Consider the following 20,005-nt stretch of genomic DNA (forward strand, 5'->3'; position numbering starts at 1 on the left):
TATACTGTATTTGAATGAATTCCTGAATGTAGGCATTGCAATGCTTTTAAACATGATCTGTTGATTGAATCATTGGGTGGTTAATTATGGGGGTGGTCACCTCACCTGTTCCTCTCTTCAGTGCTGGTGCTCCTCTTGATAGAGTGGGGGAAGTTACCAAGTACTGTAGAGGAGAGGGGTGTTTCTCTATGTTTAAGAGCTCTTACTTTGTCTAATGTTATGTTCTTTTCTTGATATGACGCCTAAAAGGCATATTGTATTTGGGATGGGTTTAGTAAAACCTGGTAATTGTGTAATCCAACTCATGGGCCGTTGTTAGCCGTAGTTTGAGTTAAGGGGTTTGCAATTAAGAACTGTTCTCTTGGTATGGTCTTGCCTAGTATAAAAGGGAGGCTGGGGAGGCAGTTATTCAGTTAGTTGGACTTGGAGCATTGACTGGAAAGCGTCTAGGGGAGAGCTGCCAGGGCCCATGTGGGTGTTGCCTGTTTAAAGTAGTTTCTTAAGTTCCTAGTTAGTTTTTCTTCAGTTTCTTTTGCTGTCAAGTATTTTCATGTCCTTATTTTTGTAAAGTCGTCTTTCGTTATTTAAAGGCCTACACTATTCGTATTGCACTGAACCTGTTGGTGGAGGACATTTGGGTAAAATAAAAACCCTAAACTTTGAATCTCTGGACTTGTCAACTTTTTGGAGCCTTGGCCCTCGCCTAACCTTTACAACTACTATATATATATATATATAGAGGCTTGTGTTAGACCTGTGGACAGGTGTTGAAAATTAGCACTCATGCTACTGTATATACTCTTGGATACAATCCAATGTGATTGGTAATCAAATATTTAAACATAACATAACAATTACGTCAAGTATATGAAAGGGTTTGTGGGAAAGTATCTAAGGACAATTTAGCACTTACTAGGGTGAACGTGGGAGCTGTAGGTGAAAGTGCAGTTCTGGATGTCGAAGGGGAAGGTGTAGACGTTGAGATTACAAGAGCTGACCACCTTGAATGGCTGAGCATCATGCACCGTGCCATCGTTGAACACATACACATATGGGACAGAAGGAGCCGAGTTCTTCGACATGCTGTAAGAAAGGCGAACGCAGCAATGATAATAATAATAATAACTAGAAAGATGCAATTCTGGGAAATTGAGTGCGGTTTCAGTTTTTTGCATTTTCCCATTCAGGTCAATGGGGCAACTGCTGGTTCCTCATTGGCTAAAAGTTACTCTATAAAGTAAAATAACAATAGCTGTGTTGCCTATAGCAACCATACTAATAATAATAAGTAAAACGCCTTAAGGGCGGGAAGTGACCGCAGGTCGTGGGGAAACAATACAATTAAAAAATTGTCAGTGTAAATCTGGCAATGTACACACACACACACACACACACACACACACACACACACACACACACACACACACACACACACACACACACACACACACACACACACACACACATAAACAGAGACTAGGGCTGTACTGACCTGGCTGCGGTCACAATAACAATATACAATTTATGCTAGTTTATAGAGAGACAGGGAAGAAAGAGGGGATGCAGTCTACAGGCTTTGGATTCAACCATGGGTCCTTGTGGCTCACAAGGAGCACATGGTTTGTGTTCCACGGACTCCTATGGGTGGCCACTGTGCCACTTGCTGTACCAGTCACCATAGTGGATGATGCTGATCTAACCATGATAGCATTCTATTTCATGGAGTGACATATACAGTAGGCAGACATATAGGCCTAATGATTGGTGACGATGAGGCTTCCCATGATGCCTGTGTGTGCGGAGTAGACCTAAGGTTGCAGGCTCTGTACATTATTATATATTTTTTTTTAAACCTGCATGTGCACTGGTGACATTTGAATTTGTTAGGAGATGGTACAGTTAGTTTACAGAATACTGTAGGTAAAATCTAGGCCTAGGTTTGGACTTTGGTTCCATTTGTACACTCTCTGAGTTACAGACCCATAAGGGTCCCTTTGGTTCCCAACAATGATTTAGCTGAGGACCCCCTGGAACTCCCTCAAGGACCCATGGTCCCTTTGAGAACCAATGATATAACTGAACTACACAGTAGATGACACTTACAATTCATTGATCACCACATCTGGCATCCAAAGCTTTGTTCTTGGCAGGGAAATTTCTTCAGCACCACACTCATCTGCATCCCAGCTTACAAACTCATTTCTAAATATCTAAAACAGAAAACAATTGCAGATCCGTTAATGTGTGGTCGATTTTAGCTGCCCGTCTCCATTACATAGACGTAAATGGGGAGAAAAGGTCAAATCATAATTGTCCACCTGGTCTGTAAAAATGTTGCATCAGCCTCAACATATATCTGACTGGGCAAAATGTTTTATTGATTGAGTACTCACTTGCTCTTGCCAGATATATGTTGTCAGAACTTGGGCCTTTTCATTCTGGAAAAATAGAATCAAATATTCATCACATCACATCAGAATCAAATATTCATCACATCAGGTTCTCATGTAGGTTTCAGGAACCACAAGGGAAGAGCATTGCTCTAATGTGGATTTCTGACTTCATATGGCTATCAGTGACATCAGTCGTCTATGACATAACATATCAATGATGTGTAACTGCATATTTGGGCCTGATTTCAGCCACCCCTCCATTATAAACATCTAACTATTAATTTATCGAATGTCTGTCCATCTGACCATGCTGACATCACTGATACTACACAGTTTCGCGGCATGCTGACATCACGTCATACTCTGACATCATGCTCTGACGTCATAGTACTGACATCACAGACTGGCCTGGACACAGAACACCTATAGTGTTCCATGTATGGGCATAAATATCTCTGTACAGACTAGAGTCCAGTGGTCCCCAAACTTTTTAGCTGGAGACCCAAAGGAGAAATTAGACGTTTGCCCGGGACCCAAACTAGAGAAAATAGCAGATCTACAAGCTCACAACATGTCACGGTAGATCGGCTATTTTCACTACTTCTTCATTATCATTATATTTTATTTCTTAGATGTCTTTGTTTCTTTTTTTGAAAATGTATAAAATTCTCAATCTTCTTTAATTTTTTCTCAAAATAAAATTACTTTTTGGGTTGGGAATTTTTTTTCCTTGATACCCAGGGGGCAAACCAGCCTTTTTTTAGGAAACCTGCATTTGCCCCGACATAAAAGGTTGTCCACCAGAAATATTATCTATGACCCAGTAGGATCACAACCTATATGGACAACCCGGTCAATTTGTACGGCAAAGTTCCAATATGGCCGCCTCAATATTAGCCCCTATTAGTTTTAATGGGGGGTGAATAGGGAAAAATTTTAAACTGAGGGATATTTCCACGAAACTTCACAGGTTGATCAATGGTATACATATGAAAAGTTTTTGTATTGCAAGTTTCCATGAAATCCAATATGGCCACCACAATATGGCCGCCATAATGTAAGGACCCAGAAAATAGGTTTTGCCTCTAACTTCTGAACCAGATGAGCTAGAAACGCAAACTTGGTGTCTATTTCATGGTGTCTGACCATGGGAGACTCAATGGAATAGCTAATTTTATTATTGGGTGTGTCTGGACCTTTATTGTGCATATTTGCAAGATGGTGGATTCCCAAAATAGAGCTTTAACATAATTTCTACCATGATTGTTGACTGCTTTTGCAAATACAAGCAATATGAATCCATTTGCTAAGATTTATGGCACAGAAGGGACTTATACCTGTATTATTCTTGAGTTTGCATGTTGTCAAAATGGCTGTAAACGAGATATTATATTTCCGATTCTACTGTATGTAGTTGTAGCAATGACTTCAGATAAAATCAGAGACCAAAACAATGTATCTTAGAAATTATTTTTTTATTTAAAAAATTAATAAAAAAAGAGAGAGATTATCTCAATGAAATGAATGCAACTGCCTTTTTGGGTCTTTCACACATAGACATGCACATGCTTTCCAACAACTTCAGCTTCAGGGAAATTATAATGAACACATGATTAAAACAGGCTGCATTATAATGCAAATAATTGCTAGTCACTATCACTGTCATGTGTACCTATCCTGCTGCATCTTGTCTCCAGTCCTTGGCAACGACACCCCAAGTAGCATGCAATTCCCTTCTTCGCACATGAAGTTCAATCACCCGAGAGAGACTTGGAGTAGAACCGCTGCTCCTTCACTTGGAAAGGAGTCAGCTTAGGTGGTTCGGGCATCTAGTACGGATGCCCCCCGAGCGCCTTCCTAGGAAGGTCCTCGATGCACGTCCCACTGGGAGGAGACCCCGTGGCAGACCTAAGACCAGATGTAAGGATTATATCTCCAGACTGGCCTGGGAACGCCTCGGTATACTCCCAGAGGGAGTGGAGGAAGTTACGCAGGATAAGGAAATCTGGAAGTCTCAGTTGGAACCGTTACCCCCGCGACCCGATTCCGGATAAGCGGTTGAAGATGGATGGATGGATGGATGGATGGCACATGAACAGTTTTTCTGGCAGCCTTTGGTACAGCTACATGATATTGCCTTGTCCATTGATATAGGCCAGGCTGGCTCTGTAGATGGACAGGGGACTGCCTTCCCATCACTGAGAGACCATCCATATTCAGTGAAGCAAGGGATGTCTGGCTTCGCGATGTGTGCAGTTTTATCTATTATGGCTGCAAGAGCAGCTCTTTTCAGGTGCAGGCCAAAGGCATTTTCTGTAGTTGGCAGCAGCTTCAACAGGGTTGATCGGTTATTTAGGAACTTGTACACTCTCAGCTTTGCCAGGTCAAAGTCCTCCGAATGGTCAGCTTTTGATGCATATACAGCTATCGTGAGGTCTCTAGCCTGATTCTTGACATCCTCTGAGAGGGAATAAGAGGAATTTTCACCAAACTCCTGAAGTGCAGGGAGATCTAGACCCATGCTGGTCTTGAACCATGCCTTCTTTCCAGTGAAAAAGGGATAGCTGGTGGTATCTCTGCCACTCAGGCTGTGAATAAAGGGCAGGGCACGACACTGTGCGAGTCCAAGGGATGAGACCATGTGATGGATAGGAAGATATGCATCCTGCTCTGTTCTCACCCACAGCTCTGGAAGGTCTAGGAGGTGGGTGGCAGCATGATATAGATGCCTATATCATGCTGCCGCCATGGGAAGGCTGTCCCCTGTCCATCTACAGAGCCAGCCTGGCCTATATCAATGGACAAGGCAATATCATGTAGCTGTATCAAAGGCTGCCAGAAAAACTGTTCATGTGCGAAGAAGGGAATTGCATGCTACTTGGGGTGTCGTTGCCAAGGACTGGAGACAAGATGCAGCAGGATAGGTTCACATGACAGTGATAGTGACTAGCAATTATTTGCATTATAATGCAGCCTGTTTTAATCATGTGTTCATTATAATTTCCCTGAAGCTGAAGTTGTTGGAAAGCATGTGCATGTCTATGTGTGAAAGACCCAAAAAGGCAGTTGCATTCATTTCATTGAGATAATCTCTCTCTTTTTTATTAATTTTTTAAATAAAAAAATAATTTCTAAGATAGCCTACATTGTTTTGGTCTCTGATTTTATCTGAAGTCATTGCTACAACTACATACAGTAGAATCGGACAGGAAATATAATATCTCGTTTACAGCCATTTTGACAACATGCAAACTCAAGAATAATACAGGTATAAGTCCCTTCTGTGCCATAAATCTTAGCAAATGGATTCATATTGCTTGTATTTGCAAAAGCAGTCAACAATCATTGTAGAAATTATGTTAAAGCTCTATTTTGGGAGTCCACCATCTTGCAAATATGCACAATAAAGGTCCAGACACATCCAATAATAAAATTAGCTATTCCATTGAGTCTCCCATGGTCAGACACCATGAAATAGACACCAAGTTTGCGTTTCTAGCTCATCTGGTTCAGAAGTTAGAGGCAAAACCTATTTTCTGGGTCCTTACATTATGGCAGCCATATTGTGGCGGCCATATTGGATTTCATGGAAACTTGCAATACAAAAAATGTTCATATGTATACCATTGATCAACCTGTGAAGTTTTGTGGAAATATCCCTCAGTTTAAAATGTTTCCCTATTCACCCCCCATTAAAACTAATAGGGGCTAATATTGAGGCGGCCATATTGGAACTTTGCCGTACAAATTGACCGGGTTGTCCATATAGGTTGTGATCCTACTGGGTCATAGATAATATTTCTGGTGGACAACCTTTTATGTCGGGGCAAATGCAGCACACCTTCCTTTGCCCCCTGGGTATGAGTCGTGATCCATAAAGATTGGTCCGTGACCCACACATGCATCGTGACCCAGTCTTTGGTAAACAGTGGACTAGACTAGACCATACGGCCATACATGAGCCACAATATACGCGGCAAAAATACAATCAGCTTACCACTCCAAGAATGCCGTAAATAGTGAAACCAATGCTGATGTTGGTTGGTGTGGACATGTTCACGACAGGTCTTATGGAGTCCAGGTTGAAAACAGGACCAAAAGCCTCTAGGAGAGCAGGGAGTTCGGGTCGAGAACAGTTCAACATCATGGCATTGCATGGAGCTATGGAGGGAAGAGACAGGACATGTTGTTAGCATAACCAGTTGTGTCAAATCTCTCCAGTGAGCGAGCTGCTAGAAGATCTTTTGGGACCAAATGTGTTTGAAGTTTACATTACTACACAGATTTCTCATAATTTAGTGAGCTGAATGTTGATGTTCTAGTATGATGCAGGGACTTACCAACCCTTGGTGCTGCATACCAAGTAGACAGGGCTGAGAGGCATTGGTTCCCATTTTAGTCTTTGGTATAATGAAGGGGGTGAAATCTCGATATTTCGACGTCCCATTAGTCCGACTAAGGGTTAGGGTTCGGGTTAGGGTTAGGTTTAGGCATAGTTTTACTGAGGTTTTTGTTAGGGTTAGGTTTAGGTTTAGGCAGGTTAACATTCACCAGGTTAGCATTCAACAGCGTCAGCAGGTTAGCATTTCACCAGCTTAGAAGTTAGCATTCACCATCGGACTCATGCAACGTCGTACTATCGAACGTCTATGCTCCCAATGAAGCGCAGACAATCACAAAGCCACTGAGCAGGTGGTGATAATAGTTGGATAGAATTCTCAGCTGAGGAGACACTGGAGTTTATCTGGATGCAAACAGTGCAGAAAACAGCTGCCTTCAACAGTTGACAGACTGGGAGCATGCGTACCATCAAAGGCGAGGACTTCTGTGTACTTAGCCAACTCTCCCTAATACTTTTGGAAAATCCCTGTAGATATACTAAATAATTTAATTCACCAGGGCCGTTCCTTTTAACAGTATGTCGATATATTAACTTGAAAGTGTTGATGCTAGTTTATCATTGTAAGGCTATAGTTATGTGATAAGAATGATCACTAAGTATTTGTCATTGACTTCCTTGCCCAACCTGATCTATATCAGTGGTTCCCAAACCTTTTAGCTCGAGATCCAAGAGAGAACTTAGATGTTTACCCGGGAGATCTACAAGCTCACAACGCGTCCCTTCACGCAGCATTGCGAGCTTGCTTTCACTACTTCTTAAACCTTTCTTTATTTAATTATTAGATTATTTTTCAGAGGGAGGGCGAGTTCTTTTCACGGCCTTGCTGTTTTTTCATTGTATTTATGAAATACTTTTGAAAAATGTTGGAAATAGTTTTTAATAGTTGAAAAGCTGTGATTATTTGTTTAAACCTTTTTAAATCTTTTGAAACTAGTGTGGATTATGTCTTGGGAAGAAGAAGAAAGCTTGTGGGTAAGTTGAACCACCCCAAATGTACCCTGCAGGTCTAAACTTATATATCATGCATGTTGGTGTATACAACCATGTGAATCATTTAGCTCAAGATCAGCCTTTTGTCAGAATGGTGGCCGTGGGGCAAGATGAGAACCAAATGTCCTGCTGTAAAATTAACCAATTATACAAATATGAATCTCTATTCATATATTGTATATATATGAATAGTCTAGGTCTTTGCTACTCAAATTATGCTGAATGATATTTAATTTGGATGTAAAAAATCATTTAAGTTTTCAATATTATATTAATAATTTCAAATATTAAAAGATTCTGCATAACAAACTTTATTAAATTGGTTTTATATTGTTTAACCATAAGAAAATAAATAAGACTATTTGCAAAAGGGAAATGTGTTATTCCATTATTTTTGATATTAAGTAAATACATTATTAGTTCAAGTTTAAACTGTTAAAGTTTAGAATATCATGTGGGTCAACTTACCCCTTGACTTGGATCAACTTGAGCAATTTAAACCACATGGCCCTTTGTCATAGATGCTTACTGATAATTTCAAATGATAGAAAAATCCTGAAATATGTCTAGAAGTTTTGATTTTACTGTCATCTATTTCTTTCTTGCTTCAAGGACAACTTAAGTGAAAAGTGACTCATCTTGCCCTGTTCTCCCCTACACAGGACCACAAAGGAAACAAGCCCTGGACTAGGGCTTTTTGTGTTCCTTTAAACCTCTGTACAATAAACCGTCAATAAAGTATTCAATCAATTTCTCTGAATTCATCCGTCAATCAGTACGAGTTGCTGAACCAAATAGTGCGGCAAAAACAAAGGAAATCTTGGAAACTTCACTTACCAAGTGTGAGCAGTGAGATGAAGAGGAACAGAACCTGAGAATGCTTGACTGTCAGCTGCTGGCACTAAAACGTTAACATTGAGTATACATTAACAACCACTGTATCAACTCATTGGTATGGTTCAGCCCTGAAGAATTGCATTGGTATAAATCTAAATACTAATATTAGATAATGTGCTCCTCGGAGCACAGATCTCCGCCAGGTCAGGTAGGTTATTGTGGGCCAGTGATGCAAGAATGAAAATGAAAAAGGTTTAGCAAAAATCTGCCTCTTGGTGTTGCTATGATATGATATATGATATGGGTGACATTTGTTTCTCAACATAGTGCGCAAGTGCAAAGTTTCACCGCAATCGTACGCTTTTTTGATAAAATCTAAAGGAGTAATTAAAAATGTGTTTTACATACTGTAAGTCTTCTGCCTTGTGGTGCTATGAAAGGCAGAAACAGTTTTTTCCTTGGTCTCTAGGGAGAGCACATATGTATAGGTAAAAACACAAATTGCACTGTTAAAACACAAACCGTGAGGCTGATTCGAACATTTTCATTTCTTCTTCGGCTTAGTGGGAATGTGCATGCAAAATTTCACAGAATCAGGATGGAATATGAAAAATCTTTAATGGCTACAGAGATACTGTGTACTGACTTGCGTGATGTTTGGAGAAAATCTGTAGGAATTCTGTCCAAAAACTTGTTTTGCTAAAATCAGACTCCTGGTGGTGCTATAACAGGCCCATGTGAAGGATTTGGGGCAGAGGTTTTACTATGGCATCCAGGGAGCCGGAGATTAGCCGTTCACAAATGGACAGACATGTGGACGACCGGGCGGACAGGGTGCTAAACATATAGTCTCGGACAAACATAATTATATAAATAGATATTTGACCAATTGCAAATTCACTTCTTTCACATCCATCTTGAATAGAAAAGACAAAATGCAACCATTATGATGTTACCTGTGTGATCCATCGTCACTGTAAACAACCATACCGTAGAAATGTCATGACTTTTCGGGTTGATTGCAGAATATTAAAAAGGAGACATCCACAAAAAATATATATATATATACAATTTTAAAAGTATTTTCTTGGTCCTCGTGATTGGATACTGTATCTTACTTTGTGGATATACTGTATATACATTTATTTTTAGCTTATGAACAATTCATTTCTCTATTTTACTTTAACAAGGATTCAGCAGTATAGGCAGCATCATTTAGTTTTAAACCAGTTAGAAAAACATGCTTTACAACAATACTTTTAAGAAATATATAGATAACTTATTGCATATAGTGTGACCCAATTTGTTTTCAATTAACTTTTTTAAATTTGTTACATGGTAAAATATGTTTTGTTGTTTAGCATTCCGTAGTTCAAATCTTTTACTAATTCTGGCGTTCATGGTGTGTCACAAGAAAGGCAATGATTAAAATGAGATGCTCAATTGTTCATTCAGTAAGTTATCATTTTATTATTATTACTGCTATCAGTAAGAGCTGGCTAATTATCCACAAAACATTAGAATCATTCTAGTGATGAATATATAAATATGCAACATATATTTACCGCTGACATAATGGTGATAAGAGGTCAGGTCACATTTCACTTACTGGTTTACCTGAGTAAAAAGTGTTGTTCATGTATTCCATAATCCAGTGTCTGTCAAAGAATGTTTGTATTTTCTTCTTACAATATCACCAAAAACTATTAAATTGTTTCCAAGGACTTTTATTTAGCATTGACTTGTTTATTATTATTATTCTACAATGGTAGGCTACTACACAACACCATATCAAAGACACCACATCAAATTACCTTTATACTAATCTAATTTTTCATGGGACCATGTGTGTAATATATTGTAATATTGTTTACTCGAGCAGCCAACAGAAATAAAGCCAAACACAAAATATGACACATGGAGCCAATTCAACAGACATTTATGTTACTGTCTACTGTGTAACAAACAGTAGTTATCTACATATTGGCTGCATATGAGCTAGCCCAGATGCAGATGATGGTAATGAAGCTGACTGTTATGAAGATGATGTAGAAGACGAAGAGCAGGCGGTCAATGATGAAACCCACCTGGAGCCACTCCTCAGAGCTCTGGTTCCCTGTCAGCTGCTGGTCCACCTGGAGGCGGATGGCCTGGAGGTCTTTACCCAGCCTCCTCAGCTCCTCCAGGGTCTTATCCTCCACCTCTGACCCCCTTTCCTTTGGAGCTCTCTCATCAAACATGTCCACCACTGTCACTAGAGAGCAGGCTATTTTTTTTAGAGGGAAACATGGCATTAATGTAACATAGCTGGGCATGGGAGTTAAATTGATCGCTGGCTTTGAGTGTATACAAAAAAAAGTCAGAAGGTTTACAAAACACAGGTACACTTTTCTGGGAAGAAATGTCTCGGACCGAATACAATGCCTGTAGCAACCACACTAATTATGGCCTTGCTTGGGGTGCTATAGAGGAATATAACTCACCATATTATTCCCCTACCTGAGTTAGTTTTTCCTTTGGGCTTTGGAGGAAGGAATACGAGAGTGCCCAGGATGCGTAGGACAAACACCTGGACCCACCGGGGGACCGGAGTGGAGTTCCAACTGGAGTCACACAGGAGGTTGGTGATGAGGATGGTCTCTAGCAGGCTGGCAACCATCAGAGCCATGCAGAGAGACAAAAACACATCTGGGAAGAGAGGGATAAACAGGAGAGGAGAGCAGATGGAGTGAGTGATGCACTCTTACTGAATCTGGAAGTCAACATGGCATTGTTCTAATGCAGGTCGCCTGGACAGCTTGTACTGACTTAAGAGAGGTATGGTGTTTCCAGTGACCGGCAGCAGGTCGTTCATGATGAGCAGAAAGACGGTGTAGCCCAGGATGAGGGTCATCTTGAAGGAGGAGCGGTCCACGCTCTGGGGAGGAAGCAGGAAGCTGAAGAGGTCCACTGTGATGAGGAAACAGCTGGGAATGATGAGGTTCACCACATAGAGAGTAGCCCTGCGCTTCACCCGGATCTGCAGGGGACAAGATAAGAACAAACCATTCCTTGGGTCACTGCAGGGCTGGCGGGTTTGTTCTTTTAAATAGACAAAAGGGCGGCGCTCGGGTGGTGCAATGGTCCCGGCCTGCCCACCACCACAGAGGTTGTGGGTTTGAATACACCGCAGTGCAACCACTTTGTCGGGCATCTATTTTAACAAAATTGGCCCGGGAGGGAAGCCGGGTGGGGAGGTTGATATTGGTCATTGCATGTACTCCTAAAGACTGACTGGGGAGGCACCTGTGAGGGGGCTCCTCACTGGCAGGTGAGTCTGTAGGATACAACAGCAGTGACAACACAGAAATGCATGTGGGAGGAATTAATTGGCTTAATGACTTATGCCAAATTGGGAGGAAAAAGGGGTAGTTTATTCTGATAAACCATTGGCGTCAACAATACTACTACAAATCACAATCATATTAATGATAATCTCTGCTATCAGCATTTTCCATAGAACATAACATACATGGAATGCAAGCTCATCGATGCCGCCATCAGGAACAACCAGGATGTATTTATGGTATGAGATGTCTATCAGCTCCCACTCTCCCATGGTGGCCATCGCCCTCTGGGAAGTGTGCAGAATCTGTTCCACTGGTTTACCAAGGTACATTCTCACATCCTTCACTGAGAGGAGATGAGATGAGATGAGATGAGATGAGAGGAGAGGAGAGGAGAGGAGAGGAGAGGAGAGGAGAGGAGAGGAGATGAGATATATGAATAGAAAAGTAAAACGAACTTTCATCTCAATATCAGCAGCTAAGGCTAAAGACAAACACACTTCCAGAGCATGATAACAGCAAATCGTAGGATAGATTCCAGAGGCCCTTGACCTTTGCTGCGTGTCACTTGCCCAATCTCTCACTTTCCTATCATTCTCAATGACTATCTAATAAACCACTGTAACTATCCTCATAAAATGTTAATGATGCGTAGCTTGCGAGACAAGTTCAGGCAGTATACGCTCAAAAGGTTTACACATATTGTATATGTGGGAGATGCTGATCAACTGGTGGTCCACTTAAGCTCACCTGACACTTTGCACTGCCGCTTGTTGTATTTATTGTCAGTGTGGACACTGATGTTGTATGTGTTCTGTTTTCTCCCACCACCACCCCAGCACCACCAGTAGGCTCTGCTTTCCCTGTTTTCCCCTGGGGCGTTTGTTATAGATATACATCTCCCTGTCTCAAATGGTTGACTGCTAATGTGCTGAGCAGGGAGTAAATATATAAGCCGAACCTGAATGCCAAGATCAAATATTATAATCACACTTATTTATTATTATTACACATATTTTATAAATTCTCAAGTTATTATTGGTCTAGATCTAGTTATATTGACTATAGAGTAGCGAAGCAATGAATGAATGAATGAATGAATGAATGAATTAATTAATTAATTGATTGATCAATCAATTCAAACATGTTAGATTTTTCACACATGACATTTGGATTGCCGAGGGGCCCTTGAGCACCTTGAGCACCTTGAGCACCTCACCAAGGTGGATGTAGGAGTTGAAGGTGAGAGTGCAGTTCTGGATGTCAAAGGGGAAGGTGTAGATGTTGAGGTTGCAGGAGCTGACCACCTTGACAGGCTTGGCGTCGTGCAGCTTGCCGGTGCTGTGGGCAATCACGTAGGGCACAAACGGAGCGCTGTTTTTATCCATGCTGCAAGACAGGAGCGAAGCAGAACAGCAGGTTTAATACATGTGTCTTTTAAAGTCACTCCTCGTGTTTTACCAATAATCACTTTTTCCATTTCCATGGTACTTTCTCTTCCTGACCCCCCGGCTCCACCGTCGCGTCAACGTCAGCGCATTGGCAGAATCCTCCTCAAAAGCTGCGTTCGGGTGGCGCAGTGGTAAAGTCCCTGCACACCACCACGGAAGGTAGTGGGTTCAAATCCCCAGTGGTGCAAACGGCTATGTCAGGCGTCTGTGCCAACGAAGTTGGTCCGTGTTTGTGGGAGGGAAGCCGGACGGGGAGGGTGATACTGGTCATTGCATGTATTCCTATGGGCAGGCGTGGCACCCTTCGGCAGGGAGTGTTGGGTGGGAGGAGTAGGACAAAGGCTCTACGTCCTCCTGGTGGGGGCTCCTCACTGGCAGGTGAGTCAGTAGGATACAACACAGAAATGTGTGTGGGGAGGAATCAATTGATTTAACGACTAAATTGGGGCGAAAAAGGGGTAAAAATAATTGGCTAAAAACCCTCTGTGACTCAAATTATGTATACAAATAAAAAAAGAATCCACCTCAAAGGTAGAATCAAAGTTTGTTGTGACTGCACCAAAGTTTAAGTCTACCTATTTTTGTATGTGCTGTTAAAGTATTAGTATCAAGACGATGTTCATAATTTCTTTTGGGTGTGACCGACCGTGCCTTAAGTCCTTTTTGTCCTTTTATATTTTCTTTTTCAGCTTTTGTATTACTTTCCAATGTTAACTTTTATTATGTTTATTTTAAGTATCCTTTGTCCTTTAACTGTGGCCGAAAAAAGAATCCAAATGCAAATCACGACATCTCTCAACCGACTGTTGCATACTGACTGACCCACCCTGTTTTATTTCACATACTTTGTTAGAGACACAATTGTGGTGTAACAGAACTCACAATTCGTTAATCACTACATCGGGCACCCAGAACTTATCTCTGGGTAGATTGATCCTTTCGGTGCCACACTGGACCGGGTCCCAGCTGAAGAATTCATTCTCCCAATGCTAGAAAAACAAACCAGTGTTATTGTGCTGTACACCAGTGGTTCTCAAACCTTTCATGCCGGCGACCCCCACAAAATCAATATTGTGAAAATACAGGCTGATTTTGTAGATCAGCTATTTTCACAATGTTTGCCATCTTACGTAACATTTTCACAATATTTGCCTCTTTCTTAAGCCAAATTGATATTAAAAGTCACTTTAGAAATGTGCAGATACCCTACACTTATACCTTATGTTCATTTGTTTACTTTTGACTGTAGCACGTGCCAGTGTGAAAAGTAAGTCGTTGTTTGTCTTCTTTAACCCTTTTAATGCCACTTGGGGGCGCCAAAGTCAAAGTCTGTTGAGTGGCCAGGCATTACACCATAGGCAAGCGCTGCAACAGACAGGGATCCACGTGTACATGTTTGTGCTTGTGATGAGAAGGACCCGGATGAAATGGCTACAGATAGCTATAGGCTGATAGCTCATTTAGAAGATAGATATTCGGCGATTTAAGCCGTAAATAAAATGTTCAAGCTAAGATTAGAACACAGTTCAGAGAAAATGCTCTCTAAAGATGTGACTTTGTATTGGATTCGGCGGCGCGATGCGGCGGCGTTGCCCGATTACGGGCCGGTGGAAAGGGCTTCGGTCGGCGGCCTAGATTTTAAATTTAGAGCCAGGCTTGGTGCGGCCTCGGATTATTTTATTCATTTTATTAAAAAAGCCGGACTAGTTCGGGATAGGCACACTGGAATACGTCGCGTCGCCGACAGTGAACATTCAGTGAACATGGGGGGGGGGGGGGGGGGGGGGGGTCTAAACTTTATTTTAAACCATTTTCAATGGAATAAATCGTCGGACCATCTAAAATGGCTCGTTGGAAAGCGCTGGACGATCCAGGACCACCCACGTTGGTCCAAGCAGCTCAGGGTGAGTACAAAAAAAAAAGAAAAAAAATGTTTTGCCGAAGAAATGCCGAACTTGTTCGGGATAGGCACTGGATGAGTTTTTAAGATAAGATACTCACGAAATGTAGCCAGATGTATGTAGTCAGAATCTGAGCTTTTTCATCCTGTAAAATAATATAGATATATTTTGAAGAAATACATGTATGCAGTATTTCTTTATTTACACTTTTCATATTCATCAGAGGGGCCTACAGTATGTATCACAAAATGAAAGACAAACCATCACAGATGAACACATCTAGAAAAACAGACTCCACTTAGAGAAATATTACAGACCTTGTCTGGGTGTCTGGAGTGAATGGTCCACACCATAATGGGTTCTGGACAACAGAATGTTCACTGATTCTACAACATAGCACATACCACTCCGAGAATGCCGTACAGGGTGAAGTATGTGGTGACGTTGGTGGGGGTGTTGGAGTTCAAGACGGGGCGTATGGCGCTCAGGTTGAAGACCGGTCCCAGAGCCTCCAGGAGAGCAGGGGGGTCCGGACTCGTACAGTTCAACATAATGGCTCCATCACATGGAACTGTGGGAAGACTCTGGTCAGGATCATGCTGTGTTTATTTGTTCTCTTATACAGTCTTTAAGTGAACTACTTAAAGAGCCAGGGAAATGGCATTTTCGGTCATTTTATTCTGAAGTTTCTGAAAAGGAAGCCTGGATGTTTCTGAACCAATCAGAAGGTCCCATTCCCTTGGGCTATGGGAATACTAATACGTATGTAGAATCTAGAATGCATCTCACGCAGCCCGAGGGAGAGATAGAGCCTAGAGGGGCAGCATGAAGCATGTTTATGTTACTACAATGCTTATTTCTCACCTCAATGTTTTCAGATACATATTTGAATGTACTGTTTAAGTTTAAAATGAGTAATGCTCCGTCTGGCCGTCATCTTGAGTTGGATAAAGAATGTTGCAACCCAATTGTGTTTAATTAAAATCAGGTGCGACCGGCCGTGCGAGTGGAAGAACGTGTTTTATGGGAATTTAGAATCAAGATCATGTATGAAGGCTTACCTATGTCACGTTTGCGTTTACAGAAAGTAATCAAAAATTACATTTTAGAGACTTATTTTTGATATATAAATACACGCAAATGAAGATTTCGCATTTATTTTGGAATCTATTGATAGGTATGTCCTTGTTATGACCACGGGCATGCTCTAGGCAGGCACAGGTGCCAACATCGGCACAGGGGAGGGTGATCACTGATCACTGGCACACTGGCATCAGTGTTGGAGAGAGGATTTTGGTTTGAGAAAGAAAAACAAAAAAAAACATATATATAATATATACCGGTATACACACGCACGCACGCACGCACGCGCACGCACACGCACACACACACACACACACACACACACACACACACACACACACACATACATATTTTTAATGTAAAAAAGGCCCCTCACATCTGTATGTAAATTACATCCTGCACGCATTCTTTCAAACTCTGAAAAACTGGGGAGGGAGTCTGGGAGATATGGTAGGTGGGGTTCAGATCTGAGCCAGGTCTCCTGACAGGAGGCGTGTCTGAAGCCTGTCCTGGACAGATTGCATTCTCTGAATATAATGATCATTACATTGCGATGATTGTCCATGTTATATTTATGGACAGTAAAAATCTGATGAGAATATTTGATTTTGATGAGGTGTCATAATTACATTGAATGTTACAAGTTCACAATGCTGTGCATTGGGGCATGTTGTCGACATGTAGATAAGCTATTTTATAACATTTAATTTAATGGAAATATTTTGCCTATAAATTACATACCCAAAATATAGGTTGAAAGTGCTGCATGAGTAGAATTGTTTTTAATGTATTATTATTATATCAGTCAGGCAACTCTTGGATTGAATACAAATATTTATTGAGCATAAATATATGTATACTGTATGTATATGTATATGTATATGTATATGTATATGTATATGTATATGAGCAAAATGTAACGTGAAGGCTCTGTCTCAATTATTTTATTATCTGTAAGCATGAAAATATTTCTAATAAATAAATAATTTGCCAAATAGATATTAAATGGAATGGAATTCTGTGTAAAATTCCGTTAAGGGAATCATATAGTAACAGAGCCCACAGGTGGACACTGGGGTAACTCAAACAAACAACAAGAATGAAGCATGAATATATTAAAAAGACAACACATTTTCTGCTTTCTAAACTCCTTACCTTTCATGAGACTGATGGTAACGATACACAAAATCACTGAGGACTGGACTGATGGCTGGAGCTGCTAAAATGTACATTCATTTAGCAAGGTTAAGTGTTTTTATCACACCTCAATCCAGTTATTACAATGAACTTACAGTCTACAGTATGCACCAACATAATTTACCTTCATTTTAGAATTTGTGTCAGCCATCACAGCCATTTCCAGTTTTGTGCTTTCAAAGCTGTCAGAGTGTAAAGCTTTCTTCAGTTTCCAGAAGCCTGGAGAGCACCGCCAATTAATTTATATCCAACGGCAAGGTATTTTGCATATCAATCTTGGATGATCGTCACAGCTGCTATTACGTAATCCCCAGAAAATGACCGGAGGTCCATTCAGTGTTTTTTAACTATTCCGTTTCTTCATATGAATCAATTCTTATTCTTCAGTGAGAAAACAATTGCAGGATTTTAAAAACGTGTATCAAACGGCACAGAAGGATATAATCCAATACCTGTCTGGCATGCAGACAAACTCTTGCTGAACTAAAATAAGCCTTGAAGTGGCCCAGATATACATACAGTATAGATTGCATAAGCCAAGCGTGACTTGGGCTAATCAGGTGGCTTTTAAAATTTGTGTTCTATTTTACCTGTACGTGTTTGGACAACATTGCTTTGTTTGTGGTGGGTGGCTTTGGTCAGTCTGTGTATCTGTAGGTGGTCAAAACTATAACCACAGTGGTGTGTGACTCTCACACCTCACCACCCCAGGGATGAAATCTGATTACCATATACACAATAATGATTGTTTGTTTTAGAACATTGCAACTTTCTCCATTCTGGTCTCAGGCAGAGAGATATCCCACTCTACTGTCTGCAAAGGCTTCTGACAAAAATCAAAGATGGGATCAAATATTGTAACGCCCATTTTTAACCTCCCTTGGCTGTCTATTGTTTTGTAGGATCTTACTGATGACTCAAAAGTTTTTCTAAATAGCAAAACATTACAAAGGAGTTTAGGGATAAGGGGTAAATGAGTCATACCTTTACTTTATTGGAGTATTTAAATATTTAAATATTTTTACTTCTATTCCACTACATCTCAGAGGGAAACATTGTACTTTTTACTGCACTATTATTCGAAACTTGACTTTACTTATTTACTTTGTAAATTTTGATTATTGAACATTCTACAAAATGAGTACTTTTACTTTTGGTACTTTAAGTCTTGCACATACTTTTGCAGTACATTTTGAATACGAGACTACTTGTAGAATAAGAATAATATGTACGTCGCAGGATTGATACTGTGAGTACTTCTTCCATCACTGAAAAGACTTCAACATTTCAGACCAAAATAATTTAATTTAACTCTTAAAATGTGTCATTGCTGTTCATGTGACTGAAATCCAGCAAATCCAGCAGCGAATGCAAATTTCCGTTCTCTTGTGGTCCCAGTTGTCTGGGCTCATTTCCATTTCATGCAACGTATCGTTGCTGTCGGGCAGAAACCTCTTATCTCCATAATCGAACCTAATTAAAGAATTGTTAATTTGATCAAGGTGTGCCTCTATCACTCCTATGGTAGGCTACCACATCAATACAGTCTTGGGTCTGAGAGGCTAAATCTCATCAGATGGTGGTCTGTGGTTCAAATGCCGATTAAATAATGGACCTTGATATGAAAAGGGTTGAAAACCTCTGGTTTATATACAGGCTACTATCGAGATTTTCCCATGCTCACGCTGGGGGATGAAAGGAAGGACCCATGCAGAGAAGAAGACACATAAGGTTGAAGGCGAAAACTGGAAGTCTTTACTGATAAAACCTGAACACTCACAAACACACCGCTCTCTGAGGGAAAACAGGAAAACAGGCAAACAGAAGTTTAAGGTTCAACTTTATTGTCAACAATACCAATTAATGTCAAATTAATTTTGCACTAAAAAAACAATACAGCAGATCTATGTTAGTTGTGTTCTTTCTCAAAACAAGGGAAGTGTACAAACAAACAGTAACTCGAACATCAACACATGACAGAACACATCGAAACTGAAAGACAACAATCTGGTTAACATGACATAAAGTATGGGCTGTCCTTTAAATACCAGAATACTTAAAACCCATCATCAGATTAAATCTCAAGCATCTTCAGCTGGGTTGCCCAGGTGGAATCAGTCTCTCAATCAACATCCAGACAGAGAAAGGAGGGGATGAGTAACAATTGTCAGCCAGTTCCTCTCACTATCATCAAAAACGAATCAATTGTTTTCAAGGATTTGATTTTGTGTTCAATTGTTTTCCTAGATTCTACAATGGTCAAATTAGGCTATTTAGGCAAATCTACAGTAATTGTATGGGACTTTGTGTGTCCAATAGTGTTAACTAAAATTCCAGGCAACAAAGCCTTCACATAAGTAAAGTAAAACAAAACTATGAAATATTGAGCAATTTCAACAAACATTTATGTCACCGTCTACAGACT

The 20,005-nt window shown here is 40.6% G+C and overlaps 1 protein-coding gene across 1 annotated transcript; it reads right to left on the reverse strand.

Moving 5' to 3' along the window:
* Positions 1 to 6,381: 6,381 nt before the first annotated feature.
* On the reverse strand, positions 6,382 to 15,851 carry LOC308287860 (5-hydroxytryptamine receptor 3C-like; the record flags this gene model as incomplete). Its single annotated transcript, XM_080729173.1, has 9 exons — positions 6,382 to 6,554; positions 8,623 to 8,686; positions 10,626 to 10,888; positions 11,122 to 11,310; positions 11,431 to 11,641; positions 12,134 to 12,294; positions 13,111 to 13,337; positions 14,282 to 14,388; positions 15,705 to 15,851. The coding sequence occupies 9 exons, from the start codon at positions 15,849 to 15,851 to the stop codon at positions 6,382 to 6,384; spliced, it is 1,542 nt and encodes a 513-aa protein (XP_080585299.1).
* Positions 15,852 to 20,005: the final 4,154 nt, after the last annotated feature.

Source organism: Nannobrachium achirus, assembly GCF_963921795.1.
Source record: "Nannobrachium achirus genome assembly, chromosome: 1".
NCBI classification, from domain to species: Eukaryota; Metazoa; Chordata; class Actinopteri; order Myctophiformes; family Myctophidae; genus Nannobrachium; species Nannobrachium achirus.